This window comes from Felis catus, chromosome F1, assembly GCF_018350175.1.
Source record: "Felis catus isolate Fca126 chromosome F1, F.catus_Fca126_mat1.0, whole genome shotgun sequence".
NCBI classification, from domain to species: domain Eukaryota; kingdom Metazoa; phylum Chordata; class Mammalia; order Carnivora; family Felidae; genus Felis; species Felis catus.
Window position 1 is genome coordinate 38853019 of NC_058384.1, and position 23512 is coordinate 38876530.

General features: G+C 38.7%; 1 protein-coding gene across 4 annotated transcripts in view; it reads left to right on the top strand.

Moving 5' to 3' along the window:
- The window catches only part of NR5A2 (nuclear receptor subfamily 5 group A member 2), a 137226-nt gene that overhangs the window by 79983 nt on the left and 33731 nt on the right, over positions 1-23512 (top strand). For all 4 annotated transcript variants that reach the window (XM_023247519.2, XM_019821946.3, XM_006942842.5 and 1 more), the window contains one exon: positions 3494-3641. In XM_023247519.2, coding sequence (XP_023103287.1) covers positions 3494-3641 — 148 coding nt within the window. The remainder of the gene's footprint in view (positions 1-3493; positions 3642-23512) is intronic.

The window sequence follows — 23512 nt, forward strand, 5'->3', positions numbered from 1 at the left end:
ATACACGCACATAAGACATATCTGTGTGTACATAATACTTATGTGTGTGTGTGTGTGTGTGTGTGTGTGTGTGTGTGTGTATTAACAATAGAGTAGTTTAAGGTGGGATCGCTTTTCGTATTTGCATATTGTAACTAATTAACAGCCACTGTAATATCATCCCAAGGGAAAGGTCCACTGGCAACTTCTTCATTATCTTCTATCATTGTGTCATATTAAAATGACAGGCATCTTACAGTGTATATAAGTCATCAAAAATTTCGGCTGTTAGAACTAAAAAACTAAAAGCAATTTAGCTAAAACTGTTTCTACCTTCATGATGATTGAAATTTATCCATAGGGGACATCAGCTTATAGTATTTCTTCAATATCTGCCTTGAATTTAATGGCACGAAGATTACATGTAAGAGAGCAATAAATTAATTTTACTAAGTACATAAAAGACAAGGCCAGCTGCTCCTGAAATGGGCACAAACTCTGCCCTCAACAATGAAAACATAATTATGTGCGTAATAAAATGTAAGGAAGTTGCAGATGTGTGTGCTGTTTCAGGAATAAATCACCTATCCTCCTTCAGAGCCGTGCAATTTGATAAATTATCCTTGAAGGAAATGTTATTGGAGCTCCCATTTAATAAGCATGTTTGAGCTTTCAAATTAGCATGTAAATAAATGTATAGCTGGAAAGTTGTTGGTATGCCGATTGATTTCCTGAAGTTCATCTAACTATAGAATCTTGTGGAACAATTTCAGTTTCTATCGGTTTAGTGTACTATGTCTTGAAGTGTAAAGTTCTAGGAGTTGAACTTATTATCACATCCCTGTTAGAACTGCACATATATCAGGGCGCCTGGGTGGCTCAGTTGGTTAAGCGTCAGACTCTTGGTTTGGGCTCAGGTCATGATCTCACGGTTCGTGAGTTTGAGCCCCGTGTCAGGCTCTGTGCTGACGGCTCAGAGCCTGAAGCCTGCTTGGGATTCTGTCTCCCTCTCTCTCTCTGCCCCTCTCCTGCTCTCTCTCTTTCTTTCTCAAAAACAAACAAATAAACATTAAAAAAAAAAAAAAGAACTGCACATATATCAACTTTTAATTAACCTGTCTTTTAAAAAAATGATTTTAGGTTCTTGTTACAATGTACTACATTTTCAAGTAGGAGGTTCTCCTATTTGAACCTATTGCATACTTGTTGGAACTATATACATATCGACACTCAGTTAACTTTATCCTAATCATGAGAAAAGTTAATTCATAGTGACAGATTTGTGGTTTATTTTAGTGCACCTTCCTCGCTTAAGGCTTAACTGGTGATTTTGATTAAAATGTGCTCTGTACATAGTATGCTACTCAGCTGCGGCGCATTCAACAATTGATGCCGAGCTTGAATTGGTAGTATTACCCCAGGTACTCTCATTTCCTGGTGATCCTAGAAGTGGGAGGCACCTTATTATCATCTACCTTCACTGTATTATTTAACGTTCAGGGCCCTAAGGGATGGAGTTCTCCTAAGACCTCCCTAAGATGCTTTGTTTGTACGTGGCCATGTCGGCCCAGATCTCTGCCTATCTTGTCCCAGTTTTCTTTGGCCTTCGCGACCCTACAGGACCTTCCCGCTGTCATTCCCTCACTTGTCCCGTATGTCTCTGTAGGATTTATATTATTATTATCTGGGGTAGTTAGACGATGTGTATAAGTTTTGAAGAATTTAAGGCTCAGGCACCGCTTTTAAGTAAAGGAAAACTTCCCCGGAGTAGAAAGTTCCCTTGTAAGAGAACTGGCAAGATGAGAGTTGAGACATGCCTTCAGGTGCTACACAGATCCGCACCGAGTGCTCCACCGTGTTCTTCTGCTTGTCCTCTCTGCTTCCAGCTCACGGTTCAGGTTGCCTCTGTACTGGCCTTTGCCTTCACACATTCTCAGAAACCAAAGAGTTCTTACAACACTTGATGTTTAAATGTAGCAGACAGGTGCCAGCACATGGACAGAGCTGGTAGGACAGTGCTGTGCCTGATACGAGAGCATACCTAGAACACACATTAACTGTGGCTTTTTCATGCATAGTTGACTCTTTATAAACTGATTGACACCTTTGGGGGTCATCTTTCCACTGACTCATAATTTTTCCCACTCTTGAAAAAGGTTTCTGTACACCCAGTATTCTCTAGTTAAAGCTGAAAATTCAACTCATCATATTTACACAATAAAAAAAAAAATCCATTCTGCCTTGTTTTTAATTGCAAATTCTACTCTAGGGACTCGTTCTCCTGCTTAGGAGGCAGCCCTGTGCCTTCTCCTGGAGAAGCAAGTGCAGTCAATTATGGTAATGAAATGTCAATAAATATAAAAATTTAATACAGTCTGCTCCGGGTGAGTGGCAGATGAGGACTTGCCTCCCAGACAAATTTGCTGCTGCTGCAAATATTAAATGCACCTAAAAGAGTATCTGGTTGCCTGAGAGCTCTCCAGTACAAAAAGGATGGCGGTATCAGGTACCAACTGGGCTTTCCCATTATGCTATAATTGCAGCAGCAAAGCCAGTACCATCATTGACAGCCATCCCAACATCTTAACTTATTATTCTAAGCTGAACTTTTCATGTCCCCATGAATAATCTAAGATTGGTGCATTACAGCACTTTTTTTTTTTAATGAAGAAGAAAATAAGCCTTTTTTGTTTTGTTTTCCAAATCCAGAAATTCTTTTTTCTAAGTGTTTATTATTTTTGAGAGAGGGAGGAAGAGAGAGAATCCCAAGCAAGCTCTGCTCTGTCAGCGCAGAGCCCAATGTGGGGCTTGAACTCGAGAACCCGTGCGATCATGACCTGAGCCAAGAGCAAGAGTCAGATGCTCAACCGACTGAGCCACCCAGGCACCCCAAGCAGTTATTTTTCTTAATACAATCATTGCCGTCTTTAGAGAAAAATGTATTAATAATCATATGAAAAGAGTTGTTGCTTTGTAGGAAGCAACAAGCTTAAGAATAATCTCAATGTGATTCCTTCATCATCCACAAGCATGCATTCTTGAACAGTGACTACTTTAAAATACAGTCTCTTAATAAAATGAAAATGGAAACCTATCTCTGCCTTCACTTTCCTCATGCACTGGTTAATATCATCACGTGCTCACAGAATGCTATTCTGGATTCACTTTGTATGGATCGTACATTTTTCTTTAAACTTACTTGTGAGAGTTAAAAATTCTAGCCTACCTGGTAATGTCGTGTCACAATAGAAAAAAGACGAAGGTATATACCTATAAAATTTAGGTAGGCAAAAAATCTGTTCCCTACAAAATTTATCAAAGTGATTAGGTTGTTTTCAGAGTAATTATGATACATTGCAAAATAATAGCATGTGTCCAACTATTTTCACAGGTAATGTCTCCTCTGTTGTAAATCTATAGTGGAATCTGATTTTACCCACAATTCTTAAAAGTTTCAATTAAAATACATGTTTCTGATTCTGGTAGTCACTAAAACTGTCGTTCTGTGTTGCAGGTGGACTATTCCATAATAGCATCACAAGCCGGGGCCACCCTCAACAATCTCATGAGTCACGCACAGGAGTTAGTGGCAAAGCTTCGCTCTCTACAGTTCGATCAACGAGAGTTTGTGTGTCTGAAATTCTTGGTGCTCTTTAGTTTAGGTAAGGAATCCTTTCTCATACTACATACAGCCAAATGTTACTATATGATGCCAGTCTTGGAGTGTCTTGAAGTCAATGCATGTTTTTGTTCTACCAAGGTAATGCCCTTCTTTTCAAATCACGAAATCTTCAAGCATGAATATATTTTTATGTATATCCTTCTGCATGATTCATAGCTTGTTAGTAGGTGGGTTAGGGGTGGGAAAGGAGTTATTAGACTGGAGTCCTGAATTTTCTCTCATAATGGACGTAATGAGTAAGCAGCAGTTATATAAAACTGTGTCAGAAGGTTGAATGGAGATTGCTTAGGAAGGACGTATGGTATCGAATTGGAGCCATCCTTCTGCTATTGATGATTTCTATGCGGCTTTTGTTGCAGCTTGCAAGCTACTGCTGTTTTTACTGTAAATGATGGATAGTAATTAAAAGCCTGTTTCTTAAATCTCTATCAGGATTAACCAGAGAATGTTTATAACCAGACGCATCACTATGCAAGTATAAAAGATGATGGTTGTCAAGGGGAAAGGATGCTTCTTTAGGAAAGCTTTGGAGAAGAAAGATAACTAAGCAAGACAGATTGGCTAAATCAAGGTTCTCAGTGAGTCAGTTGAGAAAAATCACCACTGCTTGGAATAAAAAAAGGATTAAGGAGATGGATTTTTATTGACTTCAAAGGAACAGATTTTTCTGCCTGTCCCATACTAGATTTCTGTATTTTGTTGGCTTAATAAAGCCAACTTAAATAAACTTTTTGCCAAGTCCATTTATTACTTATTGGCAGACAGCTGAGGGAGGCAACTTCCCCCGAGTGAAAACACTGCAGAAATCAGATTTACCAACATATGTTTTTTCTTTAGTCTTCAGTTATAAGATAGTTGTGAATTCATAGCCGAAGAAATAAAACAATAAAACAAACTGCAAAGTAAAACAGATGTGTCTACTCTCCAAATTTGGTACTTTCATTTTAAAATTCTTCGTGACAGCACTGCACAACTGTTGCTAATAAAGGGATAGTTTGAAGTAATAGAACCAGAGTTAATTTTTCACATGTAGTCAACATTTAAAATAAAAAGAACGTTTTCATATTTTGGAAAATGTGATAAATATAGCAAAGAGAAATGTTACTGAAAATTTAAAAAGACAACAGAATTTCATAGATGTGGTGTTCAAAGGTTTGCAACGCCAGGACTGGATCCTGTGTGGTTTCTGTATTAACCACTATAAATAGGAAAGTTCTCCTCAAGTAAGTCTACATCTTTTACCCATGAACAGTGTTTAGAAAATCAAGAGGAAGATCGCACAGGCCTACATGCTGTAATCTCACAAATCATTCTGGTTTATGGCAAGATCTTCGTCTTTTCGACTAGCGCCTTTTGATCAGTAATTAAATGGAAAACGTGGTAATGTATGTGTAAGAAATCTTACAGCATCTTAGGGACAAAATATTTAAAGAGAGTCCTGTCACTTCAATCGTATTTTAAATTAGGTGAATAACTGCATTGCATTTGAAGATGGAGAGATTAGCCATGAACCATGTTTCATTTTCCTCCCTTTTAGTCCTTCCTTCATCGTTTTTCAAAACTCTTATGTTCTCTGCAAGTACAATGGAAGTAGGGGGTGGGATGGTGGTCCTGAAGTGCTTGTAACCTCTGAACCTTACAAATTACCATCCTGAACCATTGGGCCCTATATTTACCAGAACCTCAGCCGCACACTCTCTTATTTGATTGTGTTCAAGAGCTAGTAGGAGATCAGTGTGGCCTGAGGGAAGCCTCAGTTATGGCCAGAGTGGTGGGCAAGAGCCCAGTCAGTCATGGAATGTCTTAAGGCATTCAACAAATGTGTACTGAACCTGGATGCCACTGAATAACGAGCTCAGTGTCCCTTAAAACTACACCTGTTTGTTGCTTAAGGGGAAAAAAGGAAAGCATGGCTTTCATGTCAGAGGTACATAGAGTTTTGGCTTAGAGTTTATTTTTGAAGAAGCAAGAAACAGTAACTGGCAATAAAGTGCAGGTAGTTTCCAATTTGCATATGGAAAACATTTTCCTCCAGAGAAACAATAAATAAGCTTTTTTGGGCAGTTTTATTGAGGTATGGGGACAGTTAACCTTTAGGTACCTGGACTAACCCCGAACACCTGTTACTCCTGTAATGGGAATGAAATCCTAGCAGAGCCACCTTTGAAAAGCACAGCAGCGTCCAGAGTCAGTCCCTGCTATCTCAAACCCTCATGAGCCTTGCAAGCCCCAGCCCACCCCAGCCCACCCCAGCCCCATCAAGTCTGAAAACGGATGTTTTGATCCCAGCCCAGCCTTGAGCCTCTCTGATCCTGGAGGAAAATGAGGACTTTGTGGACTGATCAGTGGTCAGGGGCGGCGCTGAAAGAGGATTATAGTAGTATTCTCTTGGGAGATGAAACAGTGTTTCCCACCTAGATTTGGTGAGGGCAAGTAGGGTATGAGCCCAAGTAGGCACAACATTTTAAGCCAGAAGATTGGCTGATGCAAAAGCGTGAAGGCAAGTGAGAGCAAGATGAGTTCAAGAGCTAGTAGGAGATCAGTATGGCTTGAGGGAAGCCTCAGTTATGGCCAGAGTGGTGGGCAAGAGCCCAGTCATGGAAGTCTTAAGGCATTCAACAAATGTGTACTGAGCATTGCTATGTTTCTGGTGTTAAGATAGGCATTGGGGATGCAGTGGTTAACAAAAATAGGTGCCATGGTCTTCATTCTCTGGGCATTTAGAAAGTATAGCCAAATTCTTTAAAAAAGGAGTTAGGTGGGTAATGTAAGTTGATTTGCTTTTCTGGAAGTGATACGGAAAGTGAACTGGAGAGGAACAAGGATGGAAAGTATATTTGGGGGTGGTTTTAACAGTCCATAGGATGCAAACCATGGGATAATGACAGTTAGGAGGAAGAAGTCCCACATGAGTCCCAGGTTTCAGGGTGCTTGAACCAGAATAGAAGACTCTAGAGGAGGGGGTGCCTGGGTGGCTCAGTTGGTTAAGCGTCTGACTTTGGCTCAGGTCATGATCTCATGGCTCATGAGTTTGAGCCCCTTGTTGGGCTCTGTGCTGACAGCTCAGAGCCTGGACCCTGCTTCAGATTCTGTGTCTCCCTTTCTCTCTGCCCCTCCCCTGCTCACCCTCTGCCTCTCTCTCTTCCTCAAAAATAAATAATCATTAAAAAAAATTTTTGTAAAAGAAAAATCTAGAGGAGCAATAGTCACTTAGTTGAGCCAAATCAAGTTCCAGTAGCAACCATCCTTCTCCCAAAAGTCATTCTTCACTAAAGCTGATTCCTGATTCTACAAGAAGCTAATGACAGGACTAAACTTAAAAGTATAGTTGGCTAAAAATTCTCCATTCTGCTGCCTGATTATTTTTTTCTCTTCCTCAAGTTATATCCAGGAGCAGATATCAATTGCTTAAGCTGATTGAATAAAAGTAAAAGTAAAAAATGCCCTTTCTCTCAGGATATTTTTGTGTATATAATGTAGTAGACTCTGGGAGCCCAGTCTGCTAGTTAGTTGTAATGTTTTCTTAAAACACTGTTAAATTAAAATATATCTTCCTCCATGAGGTAACATAATTTGAACCCATTGATAATTTGGCAGAAAAGGAGATATTCTAAGTTGGCCATTTACAACTGATGACTCAAGAGAAGATAAAATAAAATTTTTGATGTTTATATATCGGTTTGTAGTCCCACCTTCTAAAAGGGAATGAAAGTGACCGATGAAAGGGAATTTTCTGTCTTTCACCAACAATGCAGAAGTAAATCTCGTAGAAGATGTGTGTGGAATCATGACCCTCAAATAACGTCATTACTGCATGCATTCCAAAGACATGAATTCCCACAAACTTGATCTCCTGAAAACAAATGCAGAACTGGGAAGCTGACCTGGTTTTTAACTACAGCATCCTGAATGGTGTCATTATATGTCCAAGCCCATCAGGAATATTAGTATGGGTTAAGTGCTCAAAGGAATGAGTCACCAGAATGTGCCAACTAAGAGGTTACTCTCTGGCCTTTGGATTTTCTTAGCCTCAAGACTCAATGGCTAGATGCTGCTGGACTCTTGTTACCTCCCAGGTGGCAAGAGAAAGTACTAGAGACCTATTGCCTCTTATTTTCCCTAATAAATGCCCTTGATTTGTTGTCAATTATTCTCTTCTCTGGCTAGCCAGTATTTCTCAAAGCACTCTTTTATATTCAGCTGAGTTAAAGAGATTGTTATTCTCTTTGAAGGGATTTTCCCAGCCTAAAACGTAGCTAATATCTACCCCAAGTGTAGGCTAAGTGCACTGAAATGGTGGAAGATTCTGCTCTGCCGTGTTTCTGTGGAGACATGCTCTAGACTGGGTCTCACTTGAGGTTAGAAATTGTCCTTTACTTTTTCTCGGTATCCCCGGTTTCAAGCACATTGCCTGGTACACAGTAGAGACTTAACAAAATGTTACTGATGAAATAGATGCATAAATGGATTTCCTTAATTTTAAATTGAAAACAAAGCCTTTACCAAAGTGGGTTGTACCATGTAGTAGGAGGTAGTTTAGTTAAAAGTCATACCTCAGGTGCAGGTTAGTTTTCTGAGACTAGTTTTTTTCAGAGAACTCTCTAACTGACACTTCCTCAAAATTAAGTTATTTCTATTACCAGTTTGCATTCTCCCAGTGTATGAGGGGAAATGTTCATTTATTAGCTCCTTGGGAAAGCAAGTTTGCAGAAAATCTAAAAAGAATAGTAATGACTAAAACCAGGTGATAAATGCATGTCTGTTCCAAGCAAATGCAAAATCATAGGCTTTCAGCCCATGTTAACTAACAGTAGTTGAGGAATGTTGTACAACTCCTTGACATTGATGGAATCTTGTCTACAACTGAAATGGATGGACAAAGTCATATTCTTTGTTCATCGCTGTAGCTCTTTGCTTCACACCAAATTTCTACATTTTGAATGAGGCATTGATTATACCACCCCACATCCCAGGCAAGAGTCATCCTCATGGAGGCATTTGCCCCAGGGAAGATGCATTGTGGTTGCCTTGGGGGAGGCTCAACAGGGAAAGGTACTGCCCGTCAGATGCCCTTCACGGAACTGCCGCCTGAGCCTTCTTGGTAAGAAGTGCTGAACGTGCTTAATTCAAGAACAAAGCTGGCTGCAGGGCTGTTTGCCTCATCTCCAGGTTTGGTTCAGGCATTCTCTAGTGTCAGATCACAAATCCTTTACTTTATTCTTTTTTTTTTTAATGTTTATTTTTGAAAGAGAGCACGCGCGCATGGGAATGAGGAAGGGGCAGAGGATCCCAAGCAGGCTCCGTGCTGACAGCAGAGAGCCCAATGTGGAGCTCAAACTCATGAACCATAAAGATTGTGAGCTGAGCTTCATGAAGTTGGACGCTTAACTGACTGAGCCACCCAGGCGCCCCAACTCCTTTACTTTAGAAGAGTTAAACGTATTACCGCTAATGTAAATTACCATCCAAGCTGTTGGTGAAATGTCTGAGACTTAAACTAAATAAAGAGTGCTCTACAGTTGTTCTAGTATTCTTAGTGAAGCAAAGACCTCTTATCTATCAGGTTAATAAACTAGAATGTCCATGAACACAGGAAGTATATTTGTTTTGCTCCTAGCATACCACTTGACATAATATAGGTTTTTAATAAATATTTATTGCATTCGTGAATGAAAGAAGGCTTTACCTTCCAACTTCTAAGTTAAAAAAAAAAAACAAGTAATGGGAACTAGAAAAATTAGCAAGAACAATAATAAAAATGCAGGCACAAAATTTTAAGAGAGAGGCTAGAAAATAGATCCTATGGATAAATATTAGAGAATGTGACATACTTTTTTAGTTTAGAAAGTAAAGCTGTAAATCTTCACATTATGAAAGGGGTTTTTATAAGGAAATTAGAGACTAAACAGAGTCTTCCTTTGTGAATAAAATAATGAATGGAATTAAGTACTGATGATCAGTATTTCGGTTCTGTTTGAAACTGAGACACTGAGAGTGTCTGATACCAAAATGAGCCAGAGAAGGAAGTGGCAGGAGTGCTTTTCTTTGGTAGTGTTAATAATAAAACATCTTCAGGTGGGAAATCACTCAGTTTCCCTCTTAGAGAAGGAAGGGACCTAAGACATCGTCTCCCTCCCATTTTGGAGTTGTAAAAACTAGGTGATTTATTCAACATTATAGGACCAGAGCCAGGTCTAGAACTAACAACCCCAAATGCTAGGCTGTGTTTTCTCTGCAACGGCACAGTATCTTCTTCACAGTCATTTGAACTCATCAACCAATATTTTAAAAATACTACATACATACTAAGGCACCATCTATATAGACAAAATAGAAAATTCTCTAAGGAATATAGACCAAAAAGAAAACCAAACTCTCATGTGTAAACAGGGGACTGCTTTATGTGAATTTCCCATCTTTATTGAATGAAAATGCTAACTAATAATAAAGCTTTTTACTTCCCTTGGCTTCTAAATATATCACAGGTTGTTTTTTGTTTGTTTGTTTCATGATGAGGTGAGCTCTGGGTTTCAGCTTCAGGAAGCTTGTAGAAAGCACTTGCCTCATAACCTTGGTACCTCCCTCACCAAAGAATTTCTTCTTATAGTTACTGTTGCCTAAAGGTTTAGCATTTTCTCTGGATTATTTACTGAACTTTAGGAAAGCTAAATGATCATAAGCCTTCATTGTTTGTTTGTCTCTCTTCTTATCTACTTGAGCTCGCTCCTTGTAATTTAAAAGGAGGAAATGAACAAAAGTAACTTGGTGATCATACTCTTTCCCTTTGGTGGTCGTCAGCATTAAAAACCCTCAGAAAAGAGAGGAGCCAAATGTGTCTTTAAAGCTCAGGAGATGAAGCTCCTTGGTGGGGAGAATTGGTAAATTCTACCTTCAGGTAGAACCTTCCACTCTGCTGAAGGGGCCCGCCATAACTCTGTTTGTGCATTATGATGTTGACATTGTTAATAGTAAATAAAATTGCACTGCGTTTACCAGCTGGAAAGTGTAGATGAGTTCAGTCTTTTAGGTGGGAAAATTTAATTTCAGCAATTAGCTTTCCAGTAGGCTTAGTTTTTGATGTAATAGGTATTTTTTTCTTTATTTGAATTATGTGTAGTAATTCTGCTTTACTATTTAAATAAAGATCTATCCTTTGTTTTCCTTTCCTAAGAATATCATTTCTCCTCCTGATTTGCAATATCAGAACCCAGCCAAGATGCACTGTCAAAGCTCCCAGCAAAGCAGTTGGTCAAGCAACAATGCCAACAGGGAGACAGGTTTCATGTGACCCAAGCTCAAGTCAGCACCTCTGTGCAGAGCTTAAGACTTGATCACAAGCAATCACATAATGGGAACTCTCTCATCACTGTGAAGACTGGCATATATATACACTTCATTTGAAAAATGAAGGCTTTATAAATGGGCAAAGAATTGCAGAGCAACTAGTGATCTCACATCTCACTTGATAAGAGACTATAAGGACCTGTATGAATATTAAACATGGAGTCATTAAGAGACTTGTAGAGGCTTCTGCGTTAACATAGCCCAGAAAGCATGGCGGTTCAGTCAGGGCCCCTGAAGGGAAGACTCCTTGCTGTTTTGCTCAGTAAGAAAGACTATTACGAAGTGACCACCAAGGTTGGTCTGTCCTGTCCTGTCCTGTGCTGAGAAAAGACTTCACCATGCATACTCCCCTCATGCCACCTGCTTGGTTGTTGGCTCCCCTTGGGCAGCATAGCCTAATCGTGCAGAGGAGGGTGAAAACTGGTTGATTAAATTGCAGTTCCACCTGTGAACCCAAGTCCGGACGGTAGCATGGCTTTGCAGTGTAAATCGTGACGATACTTTTCAAAATCCCACCTCCTGTGCAGAGGAAATAGTTTTGCAGGGTCACCTGATGATTGGCCATTTATGGAGTGGTCTTGAGAAAGAAAAGTTGTTGTGGCCTGGGCTGTGTCAGGATTCCTGCACCTGCCTTTCCTGAGCTCCAGACCCCTAGAGGGTGTGTGCATGGGGGCACAGTTGGTGTCCGGAGCTCCCTCAGCACTTCCAGAGTCACCTGCAAATGTCCTGGAGTACACTGTTGGAGAAGGAAATGTAAGGTGTTACAAAAAGAAAGAGGATACCCTTTCTTTTTTTGCCCAGCTCTCCAGAGGCCCAGCAGCTTGTTGGGTCTGAGACTTTCTACCATCATAAGTGTCCCTGTTCGAAGAGAGGTTGGGTATAAGGGTGCGATAAGAAAGCACAATTTTTTTTTTTTAATTTTCTTAATGTTAATTTGTTTTTGAGAGACAGAGAGAGAGAGAGAGAGCATGAATGGGGGAGAGGCAGAGAGAGAGGGAGACATAGAATCCGGGATGAGAGAAGTAGAGAACTTCCATGCTGCTCTGCCATCTTGGCCCCTAATTGGGAGACACAGAATCTGAAGCAGGCTCCAGGCTCTGAGCTGTCAGCACAGAGCCCGACGCACGGTTTGAACTCACGAACTGTGAGATCATGACCTGAGCCAAAATCGGGCGTTTAAGCGACTGATCCACCCAGGAGCCCCAAGAAAGAACAAAGCAACAGGAACAAAGGGAAACATGAATTTACCTTTCACTTTTTTGCAACATTAAATCCAGTTAACAAAAGAGGTTTCCAAATCCAACAGAGAGATTTGATCACAGTGGTTAAACTCTGTGTTTGCAGTGCCTAAAGCAAAATGGACCATTCACTTTATAAATCAGAGAATGATAGTGCAGGTATAGTTTGCTATAAAGCAAATCTCCAGCTAACCTAGAAAGTGAAATAGGAGTGCCTGGACCCATTCCTTAGTTGACTGCCTCCCTCCAGAAGTCTCAGAAAAACTTCAGAAAGGTGGAAAAACAGTACAAATTTCTATCTGCGCGTGCCAGCGTATGTCTGTAGTAAACCTTCAGTTTTGAAACCGGCACAACAGTCGGCATATCGCCAACTTCTGTTTACCTGGTATCTGCGTAAAAGATGGTCTTAACACGGCAGAAAACAGCCTTCCTGTTATGTGGTAATAGTCCTTTCTGAGGCTGGTCACAGTATCTGCTTTGTTACAGCCTTCCTCTAAGTATGACCATACACTCCCCTGTGCAAACGCTTCTGTTTGTACATGTACACAGACGTGCATGTGCCACACTCCTACATCCGCTCACACACACGCTCGCACTTACTGGCCTGTCTAGCGATGCAGTGTGCATCTCACATCGTCACCCAAGTGCATTGGTTAAATTGTGCCTCCTGAAGTCAGATAAGCAGAGGAGAGATCCCAGGGTTCTTCTTATAATTAGCATTCAGTCTCTGCTTTTACCTTTTCATATATGATATTCTAATTTAGAAAAACACTCACTAGACACTTGTCAAATAACTATGCATATCTTCATACTAATGCCTCACTGATATATATGCAGCTGAGGGTAATGCTGGCAAATAAGCATTTCCCAAAATTTATGTAATCATTTGAAATTCAGAAAAGATTGATTAGCATTCAAGGGATGCCACCGTTCAATATTTACACCATAGAGATTTGGCAGAAGCAAATGATGGCACATAAAGTTGATGCTTGTCTTAATTAAATGCAGTATAATAGGTGTTGTGTGGATTTTTTTTTTCTTTCAGTGAGCAAAGCAGTTTAGCAATGACCAGATATAATTCATTTTGGAGTTCTAAGTTTGAACTTAATCAATACGTATTTACAGCCATGGAAGAAGTGATTATCATTTGTTATCTACTGGCACGAGAATATAATTGCCTAAATAGCATTTGTTTAGGCATATTTCTGAGTAGCTTATGCTTAAAAAATATTTATTATTTTTTAGTTGTTAATACTAATATTGTCATTTTGCTAACTACTGCTGTTTAGTGAGATGATTTTTCAGAGCTGTATTGGCCTGGCAAACTGGGACTCACCAGCAAGGAAAAAGATGTCAACCCTGACTGCTCTGGTCGGTATTTCTCTCCGCTTCAGCGGTACCCCCCGCACTGTTAAAATCTCAGAATGCAGTGGCTGTGCTAGTCCAGACTCCAAAGAGGCTACATGGTTAACGTCGTCAGTGTAGATCTGACGTTCTAGTGAACTCCTGGGATGTGTTTTCTAGAATGGAGTCACTCAGTGACTCACTTCTGAGGAATTCATTAAACTTCCTTTTTGTTTGTTTTTTTTTAATATTTATTTATTTTTGAGAGATAGACAGAGCATGAGCAGGGGAGGGGCAGTGACAGAGAGGGACACACAGAATCTGAAGCAGGCTCCAGGCTCCGAGCTGTCAGCACAGAGCCTGACACGGGGCTAGAACGCACAAACTGATATCATGATCTGAGCCAAAGTCGGACGCCCAACTGACTGAGCCACCCAGGTGCCCCAAACCTTCTTCCTAGTTTACTGCTAAGATCCAGTGAGTCCAATCTTGAGTTCTGGCCGTGTTTGGTTAAGAGAGTTAAATTCCAAATAGAACAATTCATGACAGGAACCAAGAACAAACGTGAAGTTTAAAGGTCTTTCGTCAGTGAGAAAGAGTGAATCCCACAATATATGTTGAGTGTCTACTATATGCAAAGCGAGTGTCCTAGGCAGCATATGAACTGGCAACATACAGTCTTTCCAAAGAGAGAAAGTATCTGCATCACTATGATGCAGAACTGCACTTAGGACCCAGGGGACACTAATGAAAAAGGTGGAATGCATCGAGTGGAAAGTCTAATACACAACACATCATCCCAACACTGCATGATGCATTGGCCACAGCTTCTCTTCCATTCCTTTTCCTCTTCCCACTGAACCAATGCATGCTCCACACACACATTAGTCTAGTCTAGCCTATTTTGTCAAAGAAAATACCTTTCTCAGGGCGCCTGGCTGGCTCAGTCAGTAGAGCGTGCGACTTGATCTCTGGGATGTAAGTTTGAGTTCCATGTTGGAGTAGAGATTACTTAAACATAAAGGAAAAAAAAAAAACACTTAAAAAAAAAAAAAGCCTTTCTCAATCCTCATGTTATGCAAATCCGACAGTGATCGGAGGCATGAAAAGAGTTGGGACACCGTGCGTGTGGTCACCAAGAGCTCCAGCAGGGAACACCATGCCTAACCCCCCACATCCTCTGCTACCCAGGTTTCTGACAGAAACTTTGGCCTCGGTCCTGAAAGGAAACCAAATCCTAGAATTTTACCATAGAAATGAACCTGCAACGTGTCCACCTCTCCCTTCTGGATAAGAAGATTGAGACTCAAGGGGTTAAGTGACTTGTGCATAATTGTGCGGAGTCAGGGCTCGCACTGAAATTTTTGGATACTACACACAGGAAAAGAACACAAACACGGATTTTAGTAATTCTTGAAATACCACTTTTACATTAGTTTCAAAATCAGGTATCTTTTTTTTCTCTTTTTTTTTTTTTTTTTTTTGCTGTGGGGGCGGGGGGAAGCATCCTTTTCAACTGAATCTAAAAATGTCATCATTGTGATGCATAAAAATAATTTCCTAGAAGAGTAAAGCATGCGCATTACCTTTTATTGCGTCAGGGCTGTGTTACGCATGCTGTGTCTGGGTGCCCTGAACTTTGGAGGAAGACAGCTGGCCCACAGTAGCTCATACTTTGATTCTCCCAGCTTCGCTGGGGGGACACGGAGCTCTGTGCCATGCATAAAGGTCAGTGTGACCTGAGTGACAATGCTGACCTCAACTTGGACAGTTCTGCCTAATCCCTATGGAGCATGGCCACATTCTAGCTGTGTATCATTTTGTCTGCCTTGGTAATAAATAGTCATTGATAGCACACCTGAAATACTCCTTTCTATCTACTGTTTGGCCTAAGAGAAAATAACTATTACGTCAGTATTACTGTCTACGTAGGACTTCTTTTTCTAAAGTACCGAGTTTTTCTTTTATTTTCACAAATTGTAGTCAAATATATACAACACGAAATATGCCATTTTAGCCATTTTTAAGTGTACCATTCAGTGGCATGAAGTACATTCGTATTGTTTTGGAAGATCTTTGATCGTGCAGCATTAAAACTCTGCACCCATTAAATAATGACTTCCTGTCTCCCCTATCCCCCCCACAACCCCATTCTGATTTACATGCAGAACTTTATTTAGAAAGTATTTTTGCCTGTAATATTAAAAGTTACAGTAATTTTACGGAACATGACTAGATGCACAACGTGGCTAACGTGCCTAAGGAGTGGCAAGGAGTCTGAGCCCATGCTGCAAGCCAGGTTTCTTGATTCCAGACTTGTCACTCTGTACCACACAGGAAAGGAAGTCTTAGGGTGTGGGTCTGGAAGAGTAATGCATGAAATAGCAACAGAGGAAAACGGGAGGCATTCAAAACTAGCTCTCTACTACGGAGGTGGTGTGGCCTAGTGGTAAAGACTGCAGACTTGAGGTCAGTTTTTTCTTTTCTATTTGCATCCTTAGCCAACTTACATCACCTCAATTTCCCCATTGGTAATATTGAAATAATGATGGTCTACCTAAAGATTGTTGGGAGAGGTTAAATGCAGTAGTTATTGTGAGAACTTAGCACGTCTGACACACGGTATCAATAAATTATTATCATTTAAAGCATCTGTGTTTACATCAGCAAAAGTCATCTAAGTGAAGGTTCCTTATTGGGAAATACCTCTTCTCAGATATGATCTTCTTGGATCTACAGATTATATGAAAAAGGCCTTCCTCATGTCAGCAATAACTGCTATGTGAATTCAGTACCAAGCCACAGTTTAAAATCTTTGATCTACTAACAAAAGGAGCCATTATGACCTTTGGTATCTTGAGAGATGTCAGAGGAAGCAAACTCAAGTCACTCCCTTTATTTTATCTACTGCAAATCCCAGGATCAAACCAAAGTCAAATAGTAAACAATTAGTCCTCTGTTTAGGCCGGTGAGGCCTTACATAATGATGATCTGACAAAGTGGAGTGACCAGGTGGACACCTGCTCCCTGGAGAATGCTTATGCCAGGAAATTCTTCAACGTTTTTTGTCTGATTTTCTAGAATTGGAAGTGTTTATAGTTAACTTTACCTAAAAAGTTTGAAACTCTTCTCTCAGACTTATACATAGTCTCTAAATCTGATGGGTAAACAAAAATTGACTTCAACCATACAAAACAGAAGATTTCACTTAGAGGAGCCCTACTACCTCTTTTGGAACTAAAGTCCTGGGTAATTTAATCCTTCCAAGGACATTGTTGGAATTGGAGAAATGAAAACTTTTTAGAGCAATGAACTTTGTTCTTTACTTAAGACACGTTTGGCAAAATAATATGATGCCTTATTAATAAAAACTAGTAATAGTAATTGTATAATAAAAAGAATATTAGCAGATTCTCCCCTCATTACTAGCTTCAAATTCAAGGGACTAAGGGGGTGGAAGAATGAGTGAGGATTGAAACATGAACTTGTGCATAGTTTAAAACGTTTTCACAGTTCAAAGATGTGGAACTTTGAAATCCAGTCTTCTGGGTTCTACCACCTAGAAGCAGAATAACAGGCATGTTGGCAGAATCCCTAGTTAATAACAACGTGCAAGTCTACTAGGATCTTTGCTTCCTTGGCTCTAAAACGTGGACACCAGTGACTATCTTGCAGGTTCTTGTGTCAGATGAGTGCATCATGTCTTGGTTCAAGATAACCTTCTCTGAGAAGTCTGCACAGACAGACTCACACTTCTTCCTCTGAATTCCTGTCGCTTATTACACAGATCTCCATTCACTCTATTTTGTAATTGTTTTGGATGCCCCACAACCAGAGTGCCACGTCTGTTTTCATTCTATATTCCTAGCACTTAGCATCATGCCTGGAATATAGTTTGTATTAAAAGCAATACTTAAAAATAAACAAACAAATGTGATACTTGCTTAATTAGTGTGTTCAATTATAATAGCTATCTCTTTGGTTTTCTTAGTATAATAGCTGCCTCTTTTGTCTTCTATGAGCAGAGCACCTTACACATGTTGTTTCTAATCCTCACAGCAAATCTTAGACAAGAAGTGAGCTGTTCCTGTTTTACTACTCTTCTTTGAGAACAGAAGTCAAACAACTACACAAAATCACCCAGCTAGAAACTAATAGAACAGAGACCTACACGCACCTCAGATTCCAAAGTCCAGATTTTTTCCACTACTCACTGCTGCTTTTTTTGGTGAAATGATTGCATCTGTACACCATAAAGCACTATACAAATGCTTGTCATTTATTATCAAGATAACCCCTTCTAAGTAGACCCATTATGAATTTGGAGGAAATCTGATCCTTCTGGATATTTCTTGAAAGTCCCTTCTTAATGGTTAGCAATGCCTTCTCACCAACATCCCTCTCAAGATTGCCAAGAGTGGTTTCATCCAGGGCTGGTTCCTATTTACCAGTTTTAGGAATGGGATTGCAAGTTTTATCACTGCAAAGTCAGAAGCACTGTTGAAATTATAGGGTATTTATCTTTCATGCTGACTCTATGCAGATTTTCTTTTTAATGTGAAGAAGCATCTGGTGCCCAAATTCCTATCTTCTTACAAATCTTTATTGTGAACAGAAGCTGACAATTTATCAGAGATTCTTAGCCTGGATTATTAACAGATTCTCCCTTTTGTTTAATATGGCTAGCTTCAAGCTCAGAGGACTAGACTAAGTAGAGTAAAAGAACAGGAAATGGACATTTAAAAATGAATTCGTGCATGTTTTTAAGTGTTTTAAGAATACCAAAGTAAAAGTTTCAGCATGTAGTCTTTAGTATGTTCTTGATAGTCATGGTCAGGATAGGGTTTTTGTAATGAGCAACTTCTTTTAAAATCATAAAAAAGTTTTTGTTAGTCCTAGCTACAAGAAATTGTAGGCCAAATTGGATAACCACATGTGCTGGCATTTGTCCAGGACAACCCATGTCAAAAAGGATCGGGGTCCCTGAATACTATAACAGTATCATTTCTAATTATAACTTCCAGGAACTTCCTCTTTCAAAGAGGTAGTTGCAGAAACTTATCTTAGAAAAGAATAAGGCTTTTTAGTATTAGAAGACACCTTAATTTACCTTTTCTTTGCTCCATATTATGTTTTCCAGATTTCTATTTTGATTCATGTAGCTCTGGAATCCTTAAGGAATCCAGAGCCCAGATCATCATTTTTACTGATCTGTAGTATTTCATTATATAACGAACCCCACAATTATTGCTCCATTCTCCACTTGATGGATATTTGTTATAAGCAATGCTGAGGGAACGTTTTTTTCTACATGTCTTCTTATACATATATTTCTGAATAATACTTTTCAATTCTAGAAGTAGCCGAATTGTTCTTCCAAGTGGCTGTGCCAAATTACATTCCTATCCACAGTAACTGAGGGTTCCCAACATCATCATCAATACTATAATTAAATTTCTGTCATTATTCTGATTTAATTTGCATTCTGATTACCAATGAGATTAAGAATTTTTTGTTTCTCTAAAGTACCTATTCATGTCCTTTGCCCATTGGGATGTATGTCTTTCCTTCTTGATTTGAAGCGTTCTCTTCAATAGATAGGTAAATAGATAGGTAGATAGATAGAAAAGATAGAAAAAAAGAAAAGATAATTGGGTTTTTGTTTCACTTACGTATCTTTTCTATCACAGAGGTAGCCACATTCATTAATATTTTACCATTTGTTTTTGCTTTTTGTAGCCTTTTTAAATTGAGATATAATTGACATATTGGATTAGTTTCAAGTGTGCAGCATAAGGATCTGATATGTATATATTGCAAAATGGTCACAATAAAAGTCCAGTTAATATCCATCATCATACATAGTTACAATCTTTTTCTTATAATGAGAACTTTTAAGATCTACTCTCTTAAACAACTTTCAAATATTCAATACAGTATTAATAACTATAGGTATCGTGCTGTACATTGTATTTATTTGTAGCTTCAATCCTTCCTTATCTATTCTATATATCATAAAAGGAATCCTTTCTTATCTGTTCTATATATCATAAAATATATCTTCCTTTAGCTTTTCCCCAAACATATGAAAACCTTGCTTTTCAAATTTAGGTCTTTAAATTTTTTTTTTCCAACGTTTATTTATTTTTTTGGGACAGAGAGAGACAGAGCATGAACGGGGGAGGGGCAGAGAGAGAGGGAGACACAGAATCGGAAACAGGCTCCAGGCTCTGAGCCATCAGCCCAGAGCCTGACGCGGGGCTCGAACTCACGGACCGCGAGATCGTGACCTGGCTGAAGTCGGACGCTTAACCGACTGCGCCACCCAGGCGCCCCTCAAATTTAGGTCTTTAATGTGCCCAGAATTAACTTTGTGTAAAATATGAGGTAGAGATCTAGTTTTTATTTTATTTTTTCTTACTGTCCTCCCTAGTAGTCAGTTGTCCCAACACAGTTTATTGGATAGCTTGTCTTTCCCACTATTTTTAAGGTCACATTTTTTTATATACTCAAGATCTATGTATGTGTGGGTCTCTTCTTGGACTGTTTTCTTCCATTGGTCTATTTGATTATCACTGTGCTAATTCCACATGTTTTAAGTATTCTTGATATACTTGATATCTGGTTGAGTAGTTGCTCTACTTTATATTTCCAAATAGTCTTAATTATTCTTATGGTCTTGCTTTCCCATATGAACTTTATGATTGGCTTGCTGTAATTCCAGAGATGACACAAATGGGAATTTGAATAGAATTGCATCATATTTAGAGATTAGTTTGGGGAGCACTATTATCTTCATAGAACTGAGTTCTTCCCATCCATGAACATAGTTTATCTTTCCTTTAGTCATGTGTGCTTTGGTACAGCTTCTTCAATAATGCCGTGTAATTTTCTCCCCAGAAGTATCATTTTTTATTGATTTATTCAGAGCCGCTCTTAGAATTTATTGTGAATGCAAATTTTTTTTCTATTACATTTTTCTCATTGGTTAATATACATGTAACTGATTCATATATAAAATTTGTGTTTAACAAACTTGCTGAATTCTCTCATATGAATGGGTTTTCTGTGGTTTATCTTGGGCCTTCCATATAGACCATCATAGTCTGGAAATACAGATTTATCTTTTGCCTTTCTGATTTCCTTTGCCTTTCTGATTTCCTTTCCCTGTCTTATTTTACTGACTAGGCAGTATTGACTTGAAGCAGTGATAACAAGCACTCTTGCCTTTTTCCAGTCTTTAATGGGAATTCTTCTAAAATCTCACAACTTACTATGGAAAGTTTTGTCCATTTTATTAGCCTTCTTTTTAAGTAAAAAGGTTTTGGTTTTGGTGATCCTTTATTTCAACTCCAATTTCAATAAATGCTGCTCTCATCTTTATTACTTTGCTCTTTTCATTCTACCTTCTTGAGTTAAAAATTCTGTTAGTATATTTTCATGAAAGCATTTAGTGTTTGAAAGTTCCCACTTTGCCCATCCATAATTGTATCTGCAGAAGTTTTGATGTGGGAAATGCTGCTGCAGAGTTATGCATATCACTCTACAAAACTCTAGGGGGCACCACTAACATCATAGTCTTATGTCAGTGCATCCTTTACAGTTGTGTGGTACACAACCTGAGCAGCCTTATCTGGTGACCCTTTTTCCAGTTCTAAATATTTTGTGATCTCTATTGTGATCTTTTTTTTAATGTTTATTTGTTTTTGAGAGAGAATGTGCATGCACGAGCCAGGGAGAAGCAGAGAGAGGAGACAGGATCCAAAGTGGCCTCTGCACTGAGATCAGAGAGCCTGACCTGGGGCTCAAACTCACAAACCATGAGATCATGACCTGACCCAAATTCTGATGCTTAACTGCCTGAGCCTCCCAGGCACCCCTATGATCTGTTTTTTTTTTTTTTTAACCCATGATTCACTTAATATTTTAAAATTTCCAAAGAAATGGATAGTTTGATTATCTTCATTTTTGGATTCTATGTTGATTGCATTATAAGGCTGTGCATATTATTGATTCCTTGAAATAATTGTGTTAGAACTTCTTTTGTGTTGTTACCCTTAATTAGTTTTCATAAATGTGGCATATGTACTAAAAAATACAATCTCTGTTATATGCCAAGTTTTATTTATTTATGTTATTCTTGACAATGTTCTATCTTGGTGGATTATTACTAATATTACTACAATGTCTTTTTTTCCTTTTAATTCTTTTATCTTAAAATCTGCTCTGTCTGATAGTAATAAAGTTTTAACAGCTTTTTAAAATTAATATTGGCAATATTTTTTCTGATCTCTTTATTTTCAGCTGCTCACTTGATTCAATAGGATTTCTATGATTTAGGTGGGTTTCTTATAAGCAGCTTGTGACTAGACTGTGTGTGTGTGTGTGTGTGTGTGTGTGTGTGTGTGTGAATCCAGTCTATAATCCCTTTTTAGCTTCTAATTTGGCATCATTATAGATTTAGAGGAAGTTGCAAAGGAAGAAAAATTGTACAGGGAGGTCCCACATTCCTTTCATCCAGTTTCCCTCACAGTAACGTCTTATATAACTATAATCAATATAAAAGCCAGGAAATGACATGGGTATAGTCCATTGAGATTATTCAGTTACACAGTTTGCTTAGATCACCAGTTTTTTTATATACACTCGTTTGTGTGTAGTTCTTGCAATTTTATCACATGTATAAATTTGTTATAGCTACCAATGGAATTATGATACAGAATTTTTCCATCACCACCGGACTCTTTGGCACTATCCCTTTATAGCCACATCTGCCTTTTTCTCCTTTCTTAAACCCTGACAATAACTAATCTGTTCTCTGTGTCGGGAATTTTGATATTTCAAGATAATTATACAGTTTGTAACCTTTTGTAACTGGCCTTTTTCACTCAACAATATTCCCTTGAGATCCATCCATGAGTGTATCAATTGTTTGCTACTTCTATGGTTGTGTTGCATTCCATGGTACAGATGTCCTACAGTTTGTCTAACTTTTTGCCTGTTGAAGGACATTTGGGTTGTTTCTAGTTTTGGACTGTTACAGATAAAAGTTCTGTGAAGATCATGAACGAGTTTTGTAGGAGCATAAGTTTTTCATTTCTCTGGAGTAAATGCCCAAGAATGCATTTGTTTGGTGGTTTGACAATCGCATGTTAATAATCTGTTTTTTTAAGAGGTGAGTTTGATCTGTTTATTGCTAAACCATCCTTTATTTGTATGAAAATAATTAAAATTTTGCCTCATCGTGAATGATAGTTTAGTTGGATATAAAATTTCGTGTTGATGATATCTTCTCTGAACACTTGAAAAATCTATTGGATGTCTACTGCCATTTCTTCCTCATGACTTTTAGGGCTTTCTCTTATTGCTAATATACTTTCACTACAAACTAAGTAAAAATTTATTCCAGAAGTGCACATCTTATTGGAAGATACTGGAAAATTCTGTTATTCTCTTTTCATGTATTCTATGGAATCCCCTCTGCTAACTCCTGTTAGACATGTTGGAGCCTCTCAATCTATCTTCTGTGTTGCACTTTTTTATACCCTCCTCCTCCCCAACCCCTTGCCCCCATCTTACTGTGCTGTTTTTTTGTGTTAATATCATCTTCTAGGGGTGCTTGGTTGTCTCAGTAGGTATAGCATATGACTTACATTGGGTGTAGAGCCTACCTTAAAAAAAATTCAAATTCTCTCTCCAACTATATGTGGCCTAGCATGTATCCCATCAATCAAATTTTTTTATATAAATAATTATTGTTTTGTTTTAAACATATGTACTGTTTTTAATTTTTGCCTATGTCATTACATAATTTTTTTTCTTTCTTTTTTTAAAAAAAATTTATTTATATTTGGGAAAGCACAAGTGGGAAAGGGACAGAGAAAGGAGGACAGAGGATCTGAAGCAAACTCTGTGCTGACAGGCT